The sequence below is a fragment of the Eleutherodactylus coqui genome, chromosome 5 (assembly GCF_035609145.1).
Source record: "Eleutherodactylus coqui strain aEleCoq1 chromosome 5, aEleCoq1.hap1, whole genome shotgun sequence".
Classification (NCBI taxonomy): domain Eukaryota; kingdom Metazoa; phylum Chordata; class Amphibia; order Anura; family Eleutherodactylidae; genus Eleutherodactylus; species Eleutherodactylus coqui.
This window is the reverse complement of record NC_089841.1, coordinates 44536472-44554822: the sequence shown is the minus strand read 5'-3', so window position 1 is coordinate 44554822 and position 18351 is coordinate 44536472. Positions and strand designations below refer to the sequence as shown.

At 45.2% G+C, this 18351-nt stretch overlaps 1 protein-coding gene across 1 annotated transcript in view; it reads right to left on the bottom strand.

Annotated features, from left to right (window-relative positions):
• The window catches only part of LIFR (LIF receptor subunit alpha), an 88789-nt gene that overhangs the window by 8614 nt on the left and 61824 nt on the right, over positions 1-18351 (bottom strand). The window contains exons 7-19 of the mRNA XM_066602406.1: positions 17494-17763; positions 15260-15392; positions 14596-14762; positions 12515-12660; positions 9968-10133; positions 9633-9709; positions 8667-8895; positions 6154-6330; positions 5646-5747; positions 3065-3232; positions 2488-2652; positions 1713-1806; positions 828-906 (exon numbers count right to left, since the gene is read on the bottom strand). Coding sequence (XP_066458503.1) covers positions 828-906; positions 1713-1806; positions 2488-2652; positions 3065-3232; positions 5646-5747; positions 6154-6330; positions 8667-8895; positions 9633-9709; positions 9968-10133; positions 12515-12660; positions 14596-14762; positions 15260-15392; positions 17494-17763 — 1973 coding nt within the window. The remainder of the gene's footprint in view (positions 1-827; positions 907-1712; positions 1807-2487; positions 2653-3064; positions 3233-5645; positions 5748-6153; positions 6331-8666; positions 8896-9632; positions 9710-9967; positions 10134-12514; positions 12661-14595; positions 14763-15259; positions 15393-17493; positions 17764-18351) is intronic.

Sequence of the window (18351 nt, the reverse complement as noted above, 5' to 3'; positions counted from 1 at the left end):
TCTACATGGAAGTAGGAGTTTTACATGTGCCCGCTGGCGCCGTAAAAACGCCTGATGGCAAAGGATCTGGTGCACATACGCCGAGGCCGCCGAGCCGTGGGGCAAGGGGAAACATTTCCCCTTCCCTCCCCTAACCAACTCATCCCCTCTCCCCTCCCCTCTGTCTGCAATGGGAGGGGGCGGGGCTGAGCTAAGCTCCCACCCCTTATCCACAGCCAGCCCCCTCCCATTGCAAACAGCAGCAAGGGGCAGAAAGGAGAAGGGCGGAGAGAGTTTAGCAGTTATGCTGCTAAACTCCCTCCCACCTCCCTTTTTCGACAGCTAGCATAGGCTCCCATAGGAATCTATGTAGCTTTTGCTACCGGTGTGAAAGTGCCTTACCAAAAAAAAAACCCCAGTGTGCACTGATGCATTGTAAGCCGAGGCATCAGAGGGGCAGCGTATATCGGCCAGGCATGAAAACCTGGCCGATATACGCCCATGTGAATAAGCCCTTAGACCGTAAAGGTATGTTACCTTGGATTTCTCACTCTACATGCTCCACTATTGACTAGATCTTCCTCTGTGTACCTAAGAACTTGCCACGAGTGCGCATATGTGGAGGAACCATAAAACATTTTTTTGGCTATTTTGAACTTTTTTGCCAAACTTCAAAAAATTATTTAAAAACAAAAAACTAAAATTAAATATGGGCCGGTGAGCAAAGTCCTAAACACTGCACAGCGGACTATACTTGGAAGGATGGGCAGGGAGTACGAGGGTAACAAGGTATCCTCCATGTACAGGATGACTGTGTGGGGGGGGGGGGGCATGATTGGTGGTGTTACCTCAGTGGTGTTCTTCGGGAACTGCAGCGCTTTACTGTTTTCTGGATTTGGGATATCGGGATAGAAGGTCTCTTTGATCCTATGGGGAGAGAGAATAGGAGTCAGTACTAGGAGAAATGGAGAAAGGACAGGAAACAAAACTAATGAATTTAAAAGTATAAAAAACAGGACAAAATCTCCATAAATTTCTAAAAAACATGCACAGCACTGGCCGCCTTCCACTTTTAATTCCACCACTTCCCTTTTTGAACCAACCCTCTTAACCTCTTAGCGACATGACATTTTGGATCTAAAGATGCAACGATTTATTTATTTATTTTGGCTGTTCCATTTATTGTATGGGCTGTTATGGATGCTATGATACCAAGCTTGTCTTTTTTAAAAATAATTTTTATTTGTTAAACAAGTATGGAAAGTGCATAAAAAGGTTTTATGTCCCTGTGGGGGACTTGAACCTGCGATGGAAAGCTACTCAGTAAGTTCCCGTTCTGGCAGACCAGGTGCTTCCCTATTATTATAGGATGGCCATTCACATTACAGGACAACCACTTCTAATAGGGCAGCACAAGTCCCACCACAGTGGGAGCTGCTCTTGCCGAGTGGCTTTCCATTTGGAGTCTCAGAGGGTAATTCCGAGTTAGAGATCCCACTCTGACGTTCATATGCCCTTGGCACAACCCCTTAAAGTAGTTTGTGGATGGCCTCAGGGTAGCAGCAGGATTTCATGTTCTTATACTACAGAGAAGGACAAAAAAATAAGTGAATATGGCACAAACTTTAATGAAGATCTACTACAAGGACACCAGATTTGACACTTCCCGCCTATATAGGAGGAGCTTCAAGGGATTTCATGTAAAGTTCTTCACTGAAGCCCATTCTACTTACCATTCTCTTTTCCGGTAACATATGGCTGTGGACACTACCCCAAGTACAATGGCGACCAATATCGGGATTAGGATGGCGAGTATCAGACTCACCGCTGAAATTACAAAAATATGCATAAAAATGGTTATAGACATGAGAATTTTATCCATTATTCCACTTTTTCCTGGTTCTCATTCACAGAAAATACTAATTGGGATGTAGAAATTAGACAGATTTTCATAGGAAGAATCAACCAAAAGTTAAATCCCGCACTGAGCAGGGGGTCGGACCCGATGACCCGGGAGGTCCCTTCCAACTCTACCAGTCTATGATTCTATGATAAAAGTGACCATTACTGTAGACAAGGCAGAGGGGGGAGGCTCCTGCTGCAGCCAGTTATACAGCCAGGTACAGGACAGTAAGGAGGAAGAGGGAAGAGGACGCAGCTTATCTTCTGGGAGACTGAGAAGATGATCTCTTTATACGTTTCTTGAGTTTTAATTGTAATATGAGCCTAAATTGGATCAAAGGAAAGGCGGAGATTAATGGAGGAAGTGCTGGGATAGGTTATTTATCAGTTTGCCCCTGCTCATAGATATAGGCTAAGTGAGTGGGATAGCATTGGACATACTCATTACAGTAGGCCTAAAGAGACAATAGTCACACCCAAAAACCTGATGTCTGAGGTGGCCCCATTGCCCCTCTACCACATTATGTTAGGTAGGACCCCTCCATAGGTTTTGTATTGGAGGCAAGCAGCTTCACATTACACCTATAGGAGGGAGTAAACACTTACCATGGTCATTAGTCAAAACAGAGAAGGATTTGATGGGCCCCATGCCTCCTTTGGTATAAGCTTGTAAGCCCAGGGTATAACTTGTTGAGCTCCGAAGGCCAGTAATCGATAATTGCCTTTCTGTTGGGTTGGTGATATTTAAAACTTTTGTCTCCGTGTGACGATCTAAAAAGTAAGAAACCAAAAAAAAAAATTAAATCCAATGCATCAAATACTGGGGAAGTATCCCAAGCACAATGTATTACAGATGAGACGTGTTCAGTAAGGACCGCAAGCTGTAGCATCCCTTCATTGTAAGGGCTGGTGGGCACTAACAGTCACACCCAATCAGTAAGTGAGGGCATATCCTAGAGAAAGCTCAGATGATGCCAATTCTCCACCTCTGCCCGGTGGACACATTACAATACAACTGTACTTCCCAAAGGGACTGTCCCGGGAATAGGACATTAAGGAGGTGTGGCTCATGCAAATTCTGTGGGATTGTCTTGGGTGAGTGGAGCTTAAAACGTCCCATGATTTGGAATTCGACGGTTGACGCTACGCAAGACAAGTATTTCAATAAAGGTTTTTGAATTACCCAGGTCCTGGAACCTTGTCTCGGAGGAGTCATTTTGCTGCATCACAATATAGGCCAGGTAGCCCTGCAGGAATCCACGGGTGTATTCTTCAGATATAGGCTCCCATTTCAACTTTATAGACCTGGACGTGGTCTCTGATACCGTGAAATTCGGAGCCATTATGGGAGCTGTAAAAAAAAAAAAAAAAAGTTTACTTTTAGTAGTAGTAGTAAACAAACAAAAAAAAATGTTAAAAAAAAACCCAGTGAAAGCAGTCAGACTGGAAGTAACATTATTTCTTACTGCTTTAGGACAAAATGAAACGATCGGTGAATTGCTTGCAGGGGCACAGGAGCCGCGCCACCCATAGCAGGTGCTTGCAGGAGAGTGGCAAGAGTTACCTCCAATTCCGGCTGTTTAACCCCTTAGTGGCATGGCCTATTTTGATATGGCCTTTTCAAAACCCATTCCATCTTTATTTCTCTGCCCCCGTGGCCATATGAGGGCTTGTTTTTTGTGTAGCAAAATGTAGATTTTAATGGTACCACTTTTGGGTGCATATAATGTTCTGCCACTTTTATTAATTTTTTTTTGGAGTTTAGGGAGAAAAAAAAAAAACACTTTAATTCTGCCTTAATCGTGCAGCATAAATGCAAGGAATCCTTTTTTCAGCAGAAATTATATGAAATAAAATTTATATTATATATAATTTTTTTCTTTTTAGGTTTTTCCCCTTTTGCACAATAAAAATTTTTATTTTACATTTTTTTTCATTTATTTATTTATTTTAATCGCTGCATTTAAAGTCCTATAACTTTTATTCTTCCATGCATGGAGTTCTGTGAGGGCTTTTTTTTCACACAATCTTTATTGGCACCATATTGGGATACATAAGCATTTGGCTCCGTTTAATTTTTTTGTTTTTTTTGGAGTTGTGCAGGATAAATAATGTATTCAATTTATTGTACATGTACAATTAGTGTTTTTTTTAAAAGAAAATATATATATTTTACATATACACACATTTTTTATGTCTCTATAGGGTACTTGAATCAGAAAAGCTATGATTGCAACAATAATGCATAATGCATTGCAATACTTCTGTACTGCACTGCATTATCGCTTACAGTAGCGATCACAGACCATGGCAGGCCTGCAATTACACAGCGGAGGGCTGAGGACGTTACTCGCTCGCTCTGTGCAGCCACTTCATGCTGTGATCTATGCTAAATGCAACATGTAAGGGGCTAACAGCCAGAGGCCATCTGTCGGTCACAGCCAGAGCCCACGCCATCCACAGGATGTCCTGTTGGATTAGGTACCATGGCCCAGGACATGAACTAACCCCTCAATGCCACAGGACGTAAAAGGGAGCCTGTCCTCAGGATTTGGGCATATAAACTGCCATTACCGCTGTATTATATGTTCGCAGGGCACAGCGAGGTTGCGGTTTTCTTAAAACTTCATTACCTTTGCATTAGTCAGCGTTGTCACATGATTCCTCCGTGGTAGCCCGCTGATAGCAGCACCTCAACTCTAACAACGACTCCTCCCTGCACATGTGCAGATGATCGATGACGTCATCTGGTATCCTCAGCCACTCCTGCGCCACATTTTACAGAAAGGGTGTAAGCGCGGGATTTGCGGAAAACACATGACCGGGTGTGGGCTGTCAAAGTGCAGGAACATGAGGGTACCAGACTCCTCTCGGCCGAGAGAGGCTCATCAACACACGTGCCAGGAAAAGTTTCCATATGGACCTATGGCTAACGCAACGGTAGTTAAGTGTAGAAAACTCGCTCACCACGTCCTGCGAGCATCTAATACAGCATTCAGGCCTCCTTCCCACGGACGGCTTTTCGCCGCGTAATACGCGTCGAAAACCCGTAGCGTTGCCCGCAGCTATTAGGTTCTATTGAACCCAATAGCTCAATGCTCACGGTGCAGAATTCCATCGCGGAATTCCGCACCGTGAAATCTCCCGTCCTCACCCGCGGCATGCTCTATTTGCCGCGGGTGTACGCGTGGCCGGGTTCCATTGCAGTCAATGGACGCCGTCCGTTCACGCTATCTTCCGCTGTAGCACAGCAGAAGATAGCGTGAAATCGCCTCTCCGCCTACCACCGCCGCGTTATATGACACGGACGGCCGCGTCATGTGACGCTGTGGGCGTGTCTTGTGACGAGGTCCGGCGTGTCACATGACGCTGCGGCGCGTCACACCGAAGCGTAATGCGGGACCCAGGAAGCTGGATCCGCTGATAAGTATGGGGTCTCTGGGGGGCGCCATGATGGGCTTCGCCGCGGAATATTCCGCGGCGGAGCCAGTCACGGCCGTGTGCAGCTGGCCTAATGGCGGTTTAAGCACCCAGAAGCAGATGACAGGCTCCCTATAAATTGCATTCCTCTCTATCCACACCACTTGCTTGGCTGTGATGCTACAATAAAGGTAGCTGTATGTATTTGGGATCCCAGCCCATTTTCGCAGCGATCTGATAACGGAGTGATACAAACCCACGACTGTCCTATGTTTTATATACATTATTTACAGAGTGGGAAACCAAACTCCTCCACATCTGTAGGGTGTTGTGACGCTCCTCACCTAGTTCCTCGCCATACACGATCATCTCCCTCAGTACTTGGTGTGCGTCGTTCTTACACACGTACAGCGTTATGTTGTATCTCAGCCCGGCCTGGAAATATTCTGAAAAACCAGATAAAATACAGATTAGACACAAGTCACATGGCGAGTCTCAGATAACCTCCCAAAGCGCTGGGGAGACGGAAGTCCGAAAAGTTGGTAAAATCCTTACTTGGCTTGGAACCTTGATGCTTCTACTAACCCACCACCGGTCCTTCATTTACAGCCCTCCCAGCAATGTCAAGTAATAGGATTGCAATGCATCAACACCACCAACGCAGCTGGCCACCACATGCCAACAACACGGCTTACATGTTCTCAAAGCAACCCATAGTACCCATGTTGGGTTGCATCAGCTCACATATTGGAGACGTTGATATCTGAATCCATGAGCTATGCAGGAGGACTTCCCAATGACATTGAGCCATACACCTATTACTAGCATCATCTTCTATCCCACTCCTCTTACTTGAGCTGATGAAGCCGCTGGCAGCGTTTGTGGAAAACCTCCTCCACATCAGTGCCGAGTCTGGAGGGTGAGCGGACGGGATCCATTTCACCAGATATCCACAGGACGCACCCGGGTCTGGACTCCAGGTGAGGTTAATTCCATTGCCTTCCCCTTCGATCTTTTCTACTTTGACATCTATAGAAAAAAAAGTGAAATAAGTCATCCAGCAGTTATTCTCGCATGGCGCAAAAATCGTACGATTTTTCCGGCCCGGTGTGAAACCACCCTTACTGAGGTAGAGCCGCTTCCAAATGGTTACAACTCTGGATATACTTTGAGAAATTGTCTTTTAAAGTTTAATGGAGATTTTGCATGAAAACCTTCGCTGACCACTTGGGTCGGCAGGCTGGGCCATCTCAGCTGCCTGGAGTTCCTTCCATAACCCCTTTGCTGGCGCATGTGTAGATGAATGAGCCGAATCTGCCTACAAAGGGGACTACTAATCTGTGCAAACATTGGTGCATGTGAGATTTCAAGCATCCTGTGGATGACAGAGGATGACGTCATCCTCATGTCACAGTCAGAGAGAAGAGAGGCTATGCAAGGAGCTCTGAGCCGCAGAGATGGCCCAGCCTCTGCACTGGACGGGTCGGCCAAGATTTACATATGTGCAGGAAATGTGACTAGGCAATTTCTCGGCATACAATGACTGTAACCAGCTCTACCTCAGTAATCTGTAGCTGTAGGTAGTTTGACATGCTCAAACTGCAAACAACTTTTTTCGTTTTTTAAACCCACTTATTTCCACAATTTTCGGTTTTCCCTCAACGCTTTCCAAAAAAATCATAACTTTTATTACCGATGTAGCTGTCTTGAGGGCTTCTATTTGCGGGCCGAGTTGTATTTTACAATATTACTATTTAATATACGACATAGTAAACTTCTACGTGGGGTGAAAGGGGAAAAATGTTTCTATTGGTACCATTTTGATCACTTTTCATTATGTTTTTTTTCTTGGAGGATCAAATTATTGCAATTTTCGGGTTGTGTATTAATCTTGCATTATGTTCTCCGTTGCCAGCGGTATTTAAAGGGGTGACAACTGCAATCAGCATTTGTGCTGACTATGGCTGTTGCAGGTGGGTGACAGCTGTCAAAGTTACCCATCACCTGCCATGTATGGAGCGGGCTCAGCTCCTGGGCCTTCCCCACACACAGCCGATGCTGGAGGGCGTACATGTATGCCCTTTAGGGTCAAGTGGTAATTGGGTAGTTTTTCTTTCCGCTTCTCCTCTTTCCTGTATTTAGGCTGCACTGGGTACAAGCACAAGCCCGGCACATGGAGAAATGATTTCCTGCAACTAAAAACATAAGTGAGAAAAACGTGCTGCGCCAATGTTCTGTCAGTAAGTTAGTGACTCAGCAGGTCCTGACAGACATCTCATTTCTGAGCAGTCTATATTTACACTGTTCTGTTCCTCAAGTGTGAGCCAATATCCATCAGTACAGAACAACACAACCAGATGTTACTGTACAGTGATTAACCCCTTCCTGCTTGCCCAAGCACATTAAAGGGTTATTCCCAAAATGGACCTATCATCCATCTACAGGATAGGTGAGAAGTCTTTTAATTGGGGTTCTTGACGCTCAAACCCCTACCCATCCCAAGAATGGGCATCCTATGCTCCTTCCTCCCGTTCTTTTCCTCAATGCGGATTCACTGAACCCCCTGCAATGAGGAGAAGACCAAATGGAGTGGCAATCAAGCATGTATGGTGCTGATCCAGTCATGTAAATGGGGCTGATGGAAATAGCCAAGTAGAAGCGCTCCGCTATCTCTAGCATCCCCATTGAAGATGAATGGAGTGACACTGTTGCACCATTCAATCTTCTCCTCACCATGGGTGGGTGCAGCAAGCCCCCAATGATAAGACTTTTTCGAATAGGTGGCAAATCAGTTCTGGGATAACCCCTTTAAGCATCTAATAGCATAGTCTCTTGTGCTCCTATAACAGTGCCTGACAGCTGACCCTGAACTGAAATAAGGTCTACCATCCAAACTGTATTGGATCTAACATAGTTGCAATACCAGGCAAAGCCTATGGTCAAAGGTGGTGCTGTTAAGATGGGAAGGAGGGTGGCGGGTTGGTTAAGCTGGTCCTGCATTCCAATTCTGGATAAACCTTGTAGTCTTGTAAGTGTCCCTTTCGGAGACCATTATAGTAACATAGCTACCTGATGAATGCAAACAGCAAAACAGCACAGAACATCAGACCCAACGCAGCACCAGACCCAACGCAGCACCAGACCCAACGCAGCACCAGACCCAACGCAGCACCAGACCCAACGCAGCACCAGACCCAACGCAGCACCAGACCCAACGCAGCACCAGACCCAACGCAGCACCAGACCCAACGCAGCACCAGACCCAACGCAGCACCAGACCCAACAATATCTACAGTAGAAGAGGTGCAGCTGCAGGACAGGCTACAGGGTAGGTTGAGAACAATATTTCTCAGTTAGCCACTCACCATTAGGCAGCACCACGGTCGTTATCCTGGATGGCATTGAGGATCCGGCAGAATTGATGGCCATCACATTGATTTCGTAATCCTCCTCATCTTGGCTGCTCAGGATTATGGTGGTCCTGTTGAGGTCTGCAGTCATCTGAATCGTCTGGGGCAGGCCATCGCTATAAAGGGGTCTCCACATCACTTTATAGGAGGTCACTACTCCATTAGCTTCTTTGGGTGTTAAGTGCTGCAAGAGATAGCTAGATGACATCACCGTAAATCCCCAAAACCAAAACCTCTGTACAGCATGTTGGCATTATATCTGATAGCATTTGGCACATTGCATTAACCCCATCCCTTGACAGGACACAAACTTACATCCTGGGTGAGAAACTGTTCCTGTAAATGTACGTTCTATGGACGGTGCGGGCTCAGAAGCTGAGCACGGGCCATCCGTAGTGGGAGTCAGCTGCGACTAACAGTTCAGCTCCTGCTGCAGCAGTGGGGATTGGTGAGAATACCAATCCCCGTTGTTAATGCGTTACATGTCCAATATGGAACCAATAAAAACTACAGCTCATCATGCGAAAAACAAGCCCTTACTTAGCGCCAAAATATAAAAAGTTCATAAAAGCCGTGAAAAAAAAAACAAAAAAACAAAAAACACAGCGGAAAGCTGCAATTCTGGATGAGCATTTACAATGAGAGGAGTCACAGGACAAAGAATAGAAAAGGTCCTCCAATTAGATCTCATTCACACCGATATATAGTATACACACAAAAAAGTAAATAAGGATGCTGTCTTCCAATAGGTGGCGCTGTAGTCATTATTCCATTTTCCTATACCAAATTTCCCAGAGGAGCATTGCACGGCCTGCAAGTGTCCTTTTGACTACTTGCCGCTCTCCGTAAGGAGAGACAGTACTCCTCCTGATATGTAGTGTTATCATAGTGGTATATAACCATCATTTTATGACTACTTACCTTCCAATAAACTTTGATTTCACGCCCTTCAGGGGTCTGATGAATTTCTCTCCAGATATCTAGCTTTCTTGAAGGGGCTGCGGAAGAAAGTCATATAAACTCATAATCACCCAAAGAACAAATCTAACAATACATCCCTCTCCCTTTTCCAGAAGAGGGTCACTCAGCATGAATGCGGGTAGAAGAAGCAGAGTACAATTTTTTGCGTCTCTGGGCAGATTTCACCCCTTCAATTAAACTTAAATTGGAAGGTCGAAATCTGCTACAGATCCACAACAAAATCTGCACCAACTGCGCCTTCAGACCGTATAGAATGGCCACTTCCCGTACCCTACCTGCTGTCAGCGTGGTGTGCCTTATTGAGTTACTCCAATCACTCCACTTCCAAAAATGATCATGAGATGCACATCGAACCCGAAAGTCATAGACATGATATGGGTGGAGGTTGCCTACATCACAGTTGTATGAAGAATCATTTAACCCTTCAAAGGTAACATTGCGCTGCAAAAAAAAACAACAAAATAATCCTGGAGGGCATTTCAATACAAAAGTAGGTAAACCTACACCTCATTTCTAAGAATTCACTACTGCTGTAAATGTGGTGCCCCAAAGGGTCCTCCAGAATAGCCACACATTCATAGTCCTGTCACACTTTGCTATGTGCTTTCAGGAGACATAGAAAGTGCTGTATGTTGGAGAGACCTTGTTTTCCCCTTCTTAAGCTTAAAAGCTTGGCAACAGCTGGCTGCTTATTGGCTTTATGTCATGCCCTCACTGATCGATCAAGGGGTGTGGTGAGAGCTCACAGCGGAAAAACTACACAGTGAGCCAGTTTTCTTGGGGAGGGGGGGGGGGAAGGAAGTGTGGGAACAGGACAGGAAGTAAAGGAGGAGTTAGGAGGAGAGTCTGCTTAGGAGGTCGGAGGAGGAGGACGTGTAGGAGGTGGTCAGCAGAGTGAGCAGCTTCAAAACGTATTTTGTCTAGCAGGGAAGCTAGGATTCATCAGCTCTCTAGCCCGACAGCAGTGGATTTGGGACCAGTCCACTTAAACAGTGAATTACACACACACAAAAAAAAAAAACACAACAGGGATAGGGAAAGATTCAATAGTTATTTTCATCTCAAAACTGCATCAATCTTTTTTCCAGTATGCCCAACTGACATCTAGGCCTGTGGGAATTTCTACTGTGTCACTGCTAGTTTCATAGAGAGACCGTTGAAGATAGAACTGTATTCATTCCGGATGCAACTGTTTTGCACTGTGTTGTCTATTGCAAGATTAATTGCTCTGCTCAAGACTGTTAAGTTATTTGCTTAAACCGTGCACTGTTTACCATCGAAAAACTACCAGGACTTGTGGCAAGTTAAATTCCGCCTTTGACTCTTACAGTTCTGGGTGAAGTGCTGGCGTCACGTGACAAACCACCATTCATTATAAAGACAGTATCTATTATTTGTGCCACTGTGCATAACCAAGCTGGCACATTGCCGCCATTGTTGGGAAAGATTGCAGAGCCATCCGTGATATTCATCTCGCAATCCCTGTGGTCTCCCATTCTTTGGCGCGTCTGGCCCAGACAGCCTTAAAATGCACCAGTCATAGTGGCTGCTGCTGGATGAGGAGTCTGGGGCAGCTTTAAACATCTTTGATTAACTCTATACCACTTAATTTTGGCACACTTTTTTAGTGCACAATGTTATATTTAGGCCATGCCAATTCATGCAAAGCCATATTCCCTTTTAGACAGTTTTTTCAGTGTCCAAAAACATAAATGTGGTGCAAAGCATATAAGATGGTTCTTTGGCGCAATTTTTTAATAGTAATTCTACCTCATTAATTCTGGCTGGAGCACTACATCTAAAACCACATGTACAGTTGCCCAAGTAATGGTAACGGCAAGGTTGGCTTCAGGTTTACGTGGGCACTTGGGCAACAGTCACAAGGGCCTCTCTAATAATTTAGAGGCCTCATTGTCCTGATCTTGGTAATGCGTCACTTTTATTCTTCATTGTACCTACTGAATTACCAAGGCCCCACTGTGCCCCCCACCGGGTCATTACCAAGACCCCACTGTGTAGCCCACCCCCACATCCCTTATCAGGGCCCCACTGTGCACTGCCCCCCCATCCAAGTCATTACCAAGGCCCCACTGTGCCCCCCCCCCCCACCGAGTCATTACCAAGACCCCACTGTGTAGCCCACCCCCATATCCCTTATCAGGGCCCCACTGTGCACTGCCCCCCCATCCAAGTCATTACCAAGGCCCCACTGTGCCCTGCTCCCCCCCCAGAGTCACTGTCAAGGCCCCACTGTGCCCTGCTCCCCCCACCGAGTCATTACCAAGGCCCCACTGTGCCCTGCTCCCCCCACTGAGTCATTACCAAGGCCCCACTGTGCCCTGCTCCCCCCAGACGAGTCATTACCAAGGCCCCACTGTACCCCGACAATCAAATAATAATAAAAAAAAAAAACAAAACAAAAAAACTTACTCTCCTCCATCATGCCCCTACTGAAGCATTCATCCCATCTTGGCCTCTTCTGGCCAGCACTATAAGTACTGACGCTGGAGGCATGACTACATCTTCGTGCTCCCTGTGTGACAGAAGACGCTGGGCGGTGGAGCAGGAAGTGCTCGTCTTTTTGCAGTGTCACTGTCAATTATATCCATGTCTTTAAGACTAGGATGCAATTGAGGACCAGATTGATGCCAGCCCTAAGTGGGGTCCCCCCAAGGTGCAGTGAGCCCCAACACCTGCCTTGGTTTGTCAGAGGAAGCAAATGACACTAAGTGGCAAGGTGGCTGGTGACAAACGACCCGAGGGCCCCTGATGGCAAGTGCCAACATGTCCAAAGACCATTAGTAAAATATGTCAGTCCTTACCGTCTCCGTGTCGCCATGGAGGAGCTTGATTTCAATTTCACACAATAGATTTATTGATTTATATTTTCCAGGCAAAAACCACGAGAGGTAAACCACAGTGGGGCTCGTGTCACGCATAATGAAATTGTCAATAGGCAAAGGGTGAACTGGAAAAGAGAAAAAGGTCTAGTGAGAAGTAAAAAAATGAAAGTGAACCTAGAGGTTTCCTGTAACAATCGGGTATTAAAGATTTTTCCAGGCCTCGTATGTCTGATAGAGAGAGAATACACTCAGCTCCTATGTAGCCTATGCATCTCCATGGTAACAGACTACAACAATCCTTGGGTAGTCTGACCTGCAGTCATACTCCCATCGGTTCTCTGTTTTATGCGGGAGAAGATTGGATCTAAGAGAGTCAACGATTTTTGGGAATTTTCATTTCTACCTTTCAAAAGTCATAACTTTGTATTTACAATCGACCTGGTCGTATGAGGGCTCAGGTTTTACACTGCAAGTTGTCGTTTTTATTGATAGCATTTTTTTGGGTGCATATAATGTATTGTACAAATTATACATTTTTTGGGAGGGCAGGGAGAGAAACAAATCAAATCTGGCTTTTTTTTTTTTAAGCAGCGTTAACCATGACATAAATTTCTTCTGTAGGTCAGTACAATTATGACAAGTTCCATAACTATTTTTCCACTGATCGCACTCTGAGGGTTTTTTTGTGTGATCAGCTGTAGTTTTTATGGGTACCATTTTGGTGTAGATATGGCTTTTTAAAAATCACCTTAACTGCGTTTATTCAGTTCTGTGTCTTTTTTTTAAACAGTTTGGCATGCAGGATTTAAATTGTGTTCATTTTATTGCACAGGTCACAATGGATGCGACGATACCAAACTTTTTTTTAAAGCAGAGAGAAGAGAGCAGAAATAAGGGAAAAAAAGTTTATTACTATTGTTATTTATTTTTACATTTTTTTATGTCCCTGAAGGGAACTTGAACCTGTGGACCTATGATAGCAATAATATACTACTGCAATGCATTATTATAGCAAATAGTAGCGGTCATAGTTCATGGCAGACCCGCACGCCATTATCTGATGTCGGGTTGCCATGACAATCCATGGGTTCTCTGCAACTACATAGTAGAGGGCTGATGATGTCACAGATGGAGTGCTCTTCCTGTATGAAAACTTCACATGTAGCGTTCAACATTGATCGCAGAATGTAAGGCGTTATTAGCAGGGATCAAATGTTGTCACCAATCCCCAATGTTGCAATGGAAGACAGGCTGTCAAGTCACAGCCAACTCCCGCGGGCTTAGGATCTGAGCCTACGCAATCTATATAATGTAGGCTTACGTCCCGGGGAGGGAAGGGGGTTAATAAGTAGGGTACAGATGGAAGGGAGCATAACTGCAGGTTCTGACTACAGAGGGCTTTCTGTAGTCTGTTACCATGGAGATGCATGGAAGCTGTAGAGAAAATCATACAGCATTTTTTAAGCAAGACCTATTGCAAAGATGCTTCATTTTCTAGTTCAGGTGCATTGAGACAATAAGGAAAAAATGATTCCAACAATGGAAATAGTCTTTAAAAGAGGTTGTCCAGCTTTAAACTCTTAATAGTTCATCCTCAGAATATGCCACCAATAGTAGATTTACGAAGATGAGATACCCCCCCGATCAACCATTTGCTGGGCTGGTGTGCACTTGCACAGAGCGGATTTCTGCAACGGACAGCTTGGTATTAAAGTAAACATTGAAGTGAATGGTAACTTTGCCTGTAATACCAAGTTGGGCCACTGCAGTGGGAAAGGCACTGTCTGCATCCTGCAGAAATCCCCTCTGCGAACAAGCACACTTACCCAAACGGTTGATCAGTGGAGGTTCTCGGTAGCAGACCCCCCTTCAGATCTACTATTGGCTGCCTATGCTGAGGATGGGCTGTCAGTAGTTTAAAAGCTGGCCACCTCCCTGTGAGGACAGCGCAACCCAAGTTACTGTCACAAGACCAGGAACTCCAATAGTTAAAATGAATTGAAAAAAAAATGAATCCAGTGGTTCCAGGAAGGTTTCCTAGCACGGCGGCCGGCACTTACTTCTCTCAGTAATATTAATAGCCAAAGACGTATTAGAAGATCCAAGTGGATTTGTAGCGAGGAGCAAGAAGTCATGAAGGTCCTGCTCCTTCCTTAAATCGAAGCTGCAGTTTAATTCCTCCGGCTCTTGGAACGGGACGGAACAGGTGGTGTTAATTCTTGAGAACCTGAAAATTTAAAAATCAGCAATATATTATTGATCAGAGAACACAGAATCCTCCGACCACAGGCAGCACAATGCATTATGGGAAAACTGAATGCCACCGTACAATAGCCCTGTGTGCCACCGTCCAGCTGGGCACAGGAGATACGTCTATCACTTACTACAGAAGGCTCCGTGTACACGTCTACAAATCAAATTCATGACCTTGTGCTAGGTCCACCTTAGCTTATGAGCACCCCATTGTCTTTCTGGTGAAATTCTCTGCCAAATTTGATATATCACGCCCCGACCTTCCCAATGAAAATGTTAGAGTTGAATCCAAGATGGTGGCATTCAAAATGGCTGTCATTTTGGTGACATGAGCTAACAGGTTTCCCCCCTCCACCGTATCTTGTATACACATTTGGATCACAGTCTGTCTGCCAAACAGTTTTCATACTATATTGGACTTTCCCCACTTTTGAGACCCCCTGTTCTTGCACTACGGAACGCGCTTCTTACCGTTCATACAGAGTGTATTTGGTCCCACGTTTAGGACCGTACAGTCCAGTGTCTCTTCCGGCTTTCCAGGTACAGTTGATCACCCTGAGGTGACGCGCTTCACAGCTGAAGTCCTGCGGCTGTTCTGGAGGATCTACGAGAGACAATAATTCATCATCACCATGCAATAAATGCACCAGATGATCCGTATTATCCGGCGCTGGACAGCCGCGACGTCACATATTAGCCTCATATCCTTGTAGGGCGTTCGGTACCGGAAATAGAACCCAGTTATCTCAATAGCGGTTTTATCCTCACCCAGACCACATTGTGAATCCACACTTATGTTCTCCTTTTACACCTAACGACAACCTCACGATTCACGGCTGCACAAGCCAACAGGTTGGCGACGTCATCACCAACTCGTTCACGCCCGTTGGGAATCGCGAACTTCTTGTTCAGTATTTCACATTCTTATGTAAAGCTCTGGACGATCAGTGTTTAAACGCAACAAGTCAGCGAGCCGATAATCTTTAGGTCAGCTGAAACTGAATGACGAACAAGAAGCGCAAAACTCTTGTTCGTCATTGGTTCGTGTGTAAATTCAGTGATTATCGCTCAGAAAATCGTTCAAAAGAGTAAAACTGGACGATAAAAGGTTCCGTTTAAATGCAGCATTACTCATGGTTTAGGTCATAGCTTCACCCCTGATGGACAAGCACTACTCAATGTCCAGCAGGGGGCACTAGAATTCCAAATGTAAATGTGACAACATACTGTACTACCCAGAAGTATGTGGGAGCACCTTGCAGATGGCTATCGGGGATGATGTTAGGGTGAGACATTAGTGTGTCGTGGAGAACACGGTGGTAGTCATCTGATCCGTTTGTAAGCCCAGATTTAGGACTACCATGAAGATCACGTTGTGGCTGTTAAAACTGTAAGAGTTAAAAAAGGCAGCAAACTAACCACTTTATATTATACCTCAATCTTCATATAAACCGCAAGATAATGCAAAACTTCCCTTCTATAACGTTCTGCACTGAATGGCTACTTAGAGCCCCCAATCTAGTAGCACGTTGGACCCGCTTTGTTCTTCGGATCTGCAGCAGTTCATCATGGTGTAGATATCACTAAGTGATGACATCATTCTGCAGGAATATCGGCCCCTGCGGACAGGAAGCTTCTTGTAGTTGCTGCAGATTAGATGGAGCTGCTGACAAGTTCTGACCAGCTGACAGGAAGGGGTCAGCGATTCATGCTGCTTGTGCCAAATTCTGACCTCCCATTAGCACGGGGCAACAGAGATCTGGATCCATCTGACCAGGAGATGTTTTTCCCGCTACTCAGTGATACAACTTTAGGGCTCTTTTCCTCAGTCACACCATTTTCTGTATACATTCCACACATAATATGAGAAAACCTCATGCATTTGCAGTGACATCCCGGCCCCGGCTAGTCTAGCACCGATGACCCGCCGCACTCCAGGGTCACAGGGATAATGTCCATACAGGAAAGCTCCAATCGTGAGAGGGTCAGGGGCTCTAATAAAGGGAATAACAACATCTATATACTGTAATCAATCTATGAATAACCTTTCATTAAAAGGGGTTTTCCAAGACCTCTATTCCAGCTCTAGTGCTCCCCATCTGTCAGCGTTTTGTTTTAACGCGATCCCTGGCTTTCATTCAATGTGTGGGTCCCTCGGAATTACAGGAAATACTCGCCAAAATTGGAATTCCATACGGTGAGACTAACTTTTGTGCCCTGTTCTGAACAGGAACATCCCAAAAATGGGCAGAAATCTCCCTATAATGCAACTTTTTTTGTATAAATCCCTCCCCTTTTAAAAATATTCCAAACCCTGTAACCCACCTATCACGGTGTAACATCTATCATCTTCGAGGACACGGACGCATCATCTCATTGCTGATCAGAGATGTGAAGTCGCCAGATGAATAGTGAGCTCAATTCATCCATGTGGACACAACTTCTAAAGGGAAGGTTTCCTTTACTGGTTGTATGGCCTCCAGGAAATATATTTACCCGCTTCACACCCCAGGGCATACAGTTATGTCCGGGGCGCATTAGGTTTTATATGGAGGCGATCCTACTACATACAGGGCGGGTGCCAGATGTCTGACAGCGGAAACCAACTTTCATCCGAAGCAATTTCTACATTTAGAATTCAGCCCCTTCGTCATCTTGGCAAGTGGAGAACAAAAATATGATGCAAATAAGTCTCGGCCACTTACATCCAACAAACACGACCGTTCCAGTAGCGTACTCCATCCCATGGGTGTAGCAGATGATATTGTCTCCACTGGAGCCGGACTTCTGTAGATTCGTTAAGCGAATCCCGCTGCTGCTGTTGCTTCCCAGTCCCATCAGAGAACAGCTATTGGACTTGAACGTGATGGATTCTATTTGGTGGCCGCTGTTGATTTTACAGCAGAAACTTGCATTTGAGCCGACGGGAACAGCTATATCGTTGGGAAAAAACTCGTCTTCTTCACTACTGCTATCTGTAATGCAGAGACAGTAAGATGGTCAGCACAAAACCCCGATCACATATGCAGTTATGATTTTCCTAATTTTCCATCGTTTACTACTTTTATTACATCTTTCTTTACTGTATTTTATTTTTAGTTTTGTCCCACTAGGGGACTTGGTCATCATTAGGAATGATTGTCCCTATAAAACATTGCAATACTTCAGTATTGCAGTGTACTACATTGGCCTATGAGATCTTGTCCATCACTGGGCCTCATAGGCCACCATAGATAGAAGAACTTGAGGCAACTGTCAAGTCTCGAGATTCCATCGGCACGCTGTGATCACATCGCAAGGTTCCGATGGGAGACAGAGGGAGCCCCCTCCCTCTGTCAGCCTCTTTCATTTCCATGCTGCAGTTGCATTGCATGCAGAATGTAAGGGGTTAAATGGCTGGGATCAGTGATTTCTGGTTAGCACTGGAGCCTGGCTGTCAGACAAGCTGACAAGCTCCTACTTCCCCTGGCATAGAAAACTATGCTAGCCTTATTCTAAGGCCCTGTAAAAAAAGGAACATGCATTGGAATAAGACCTCTTAGTGACCGCCATAAAAAGGCATA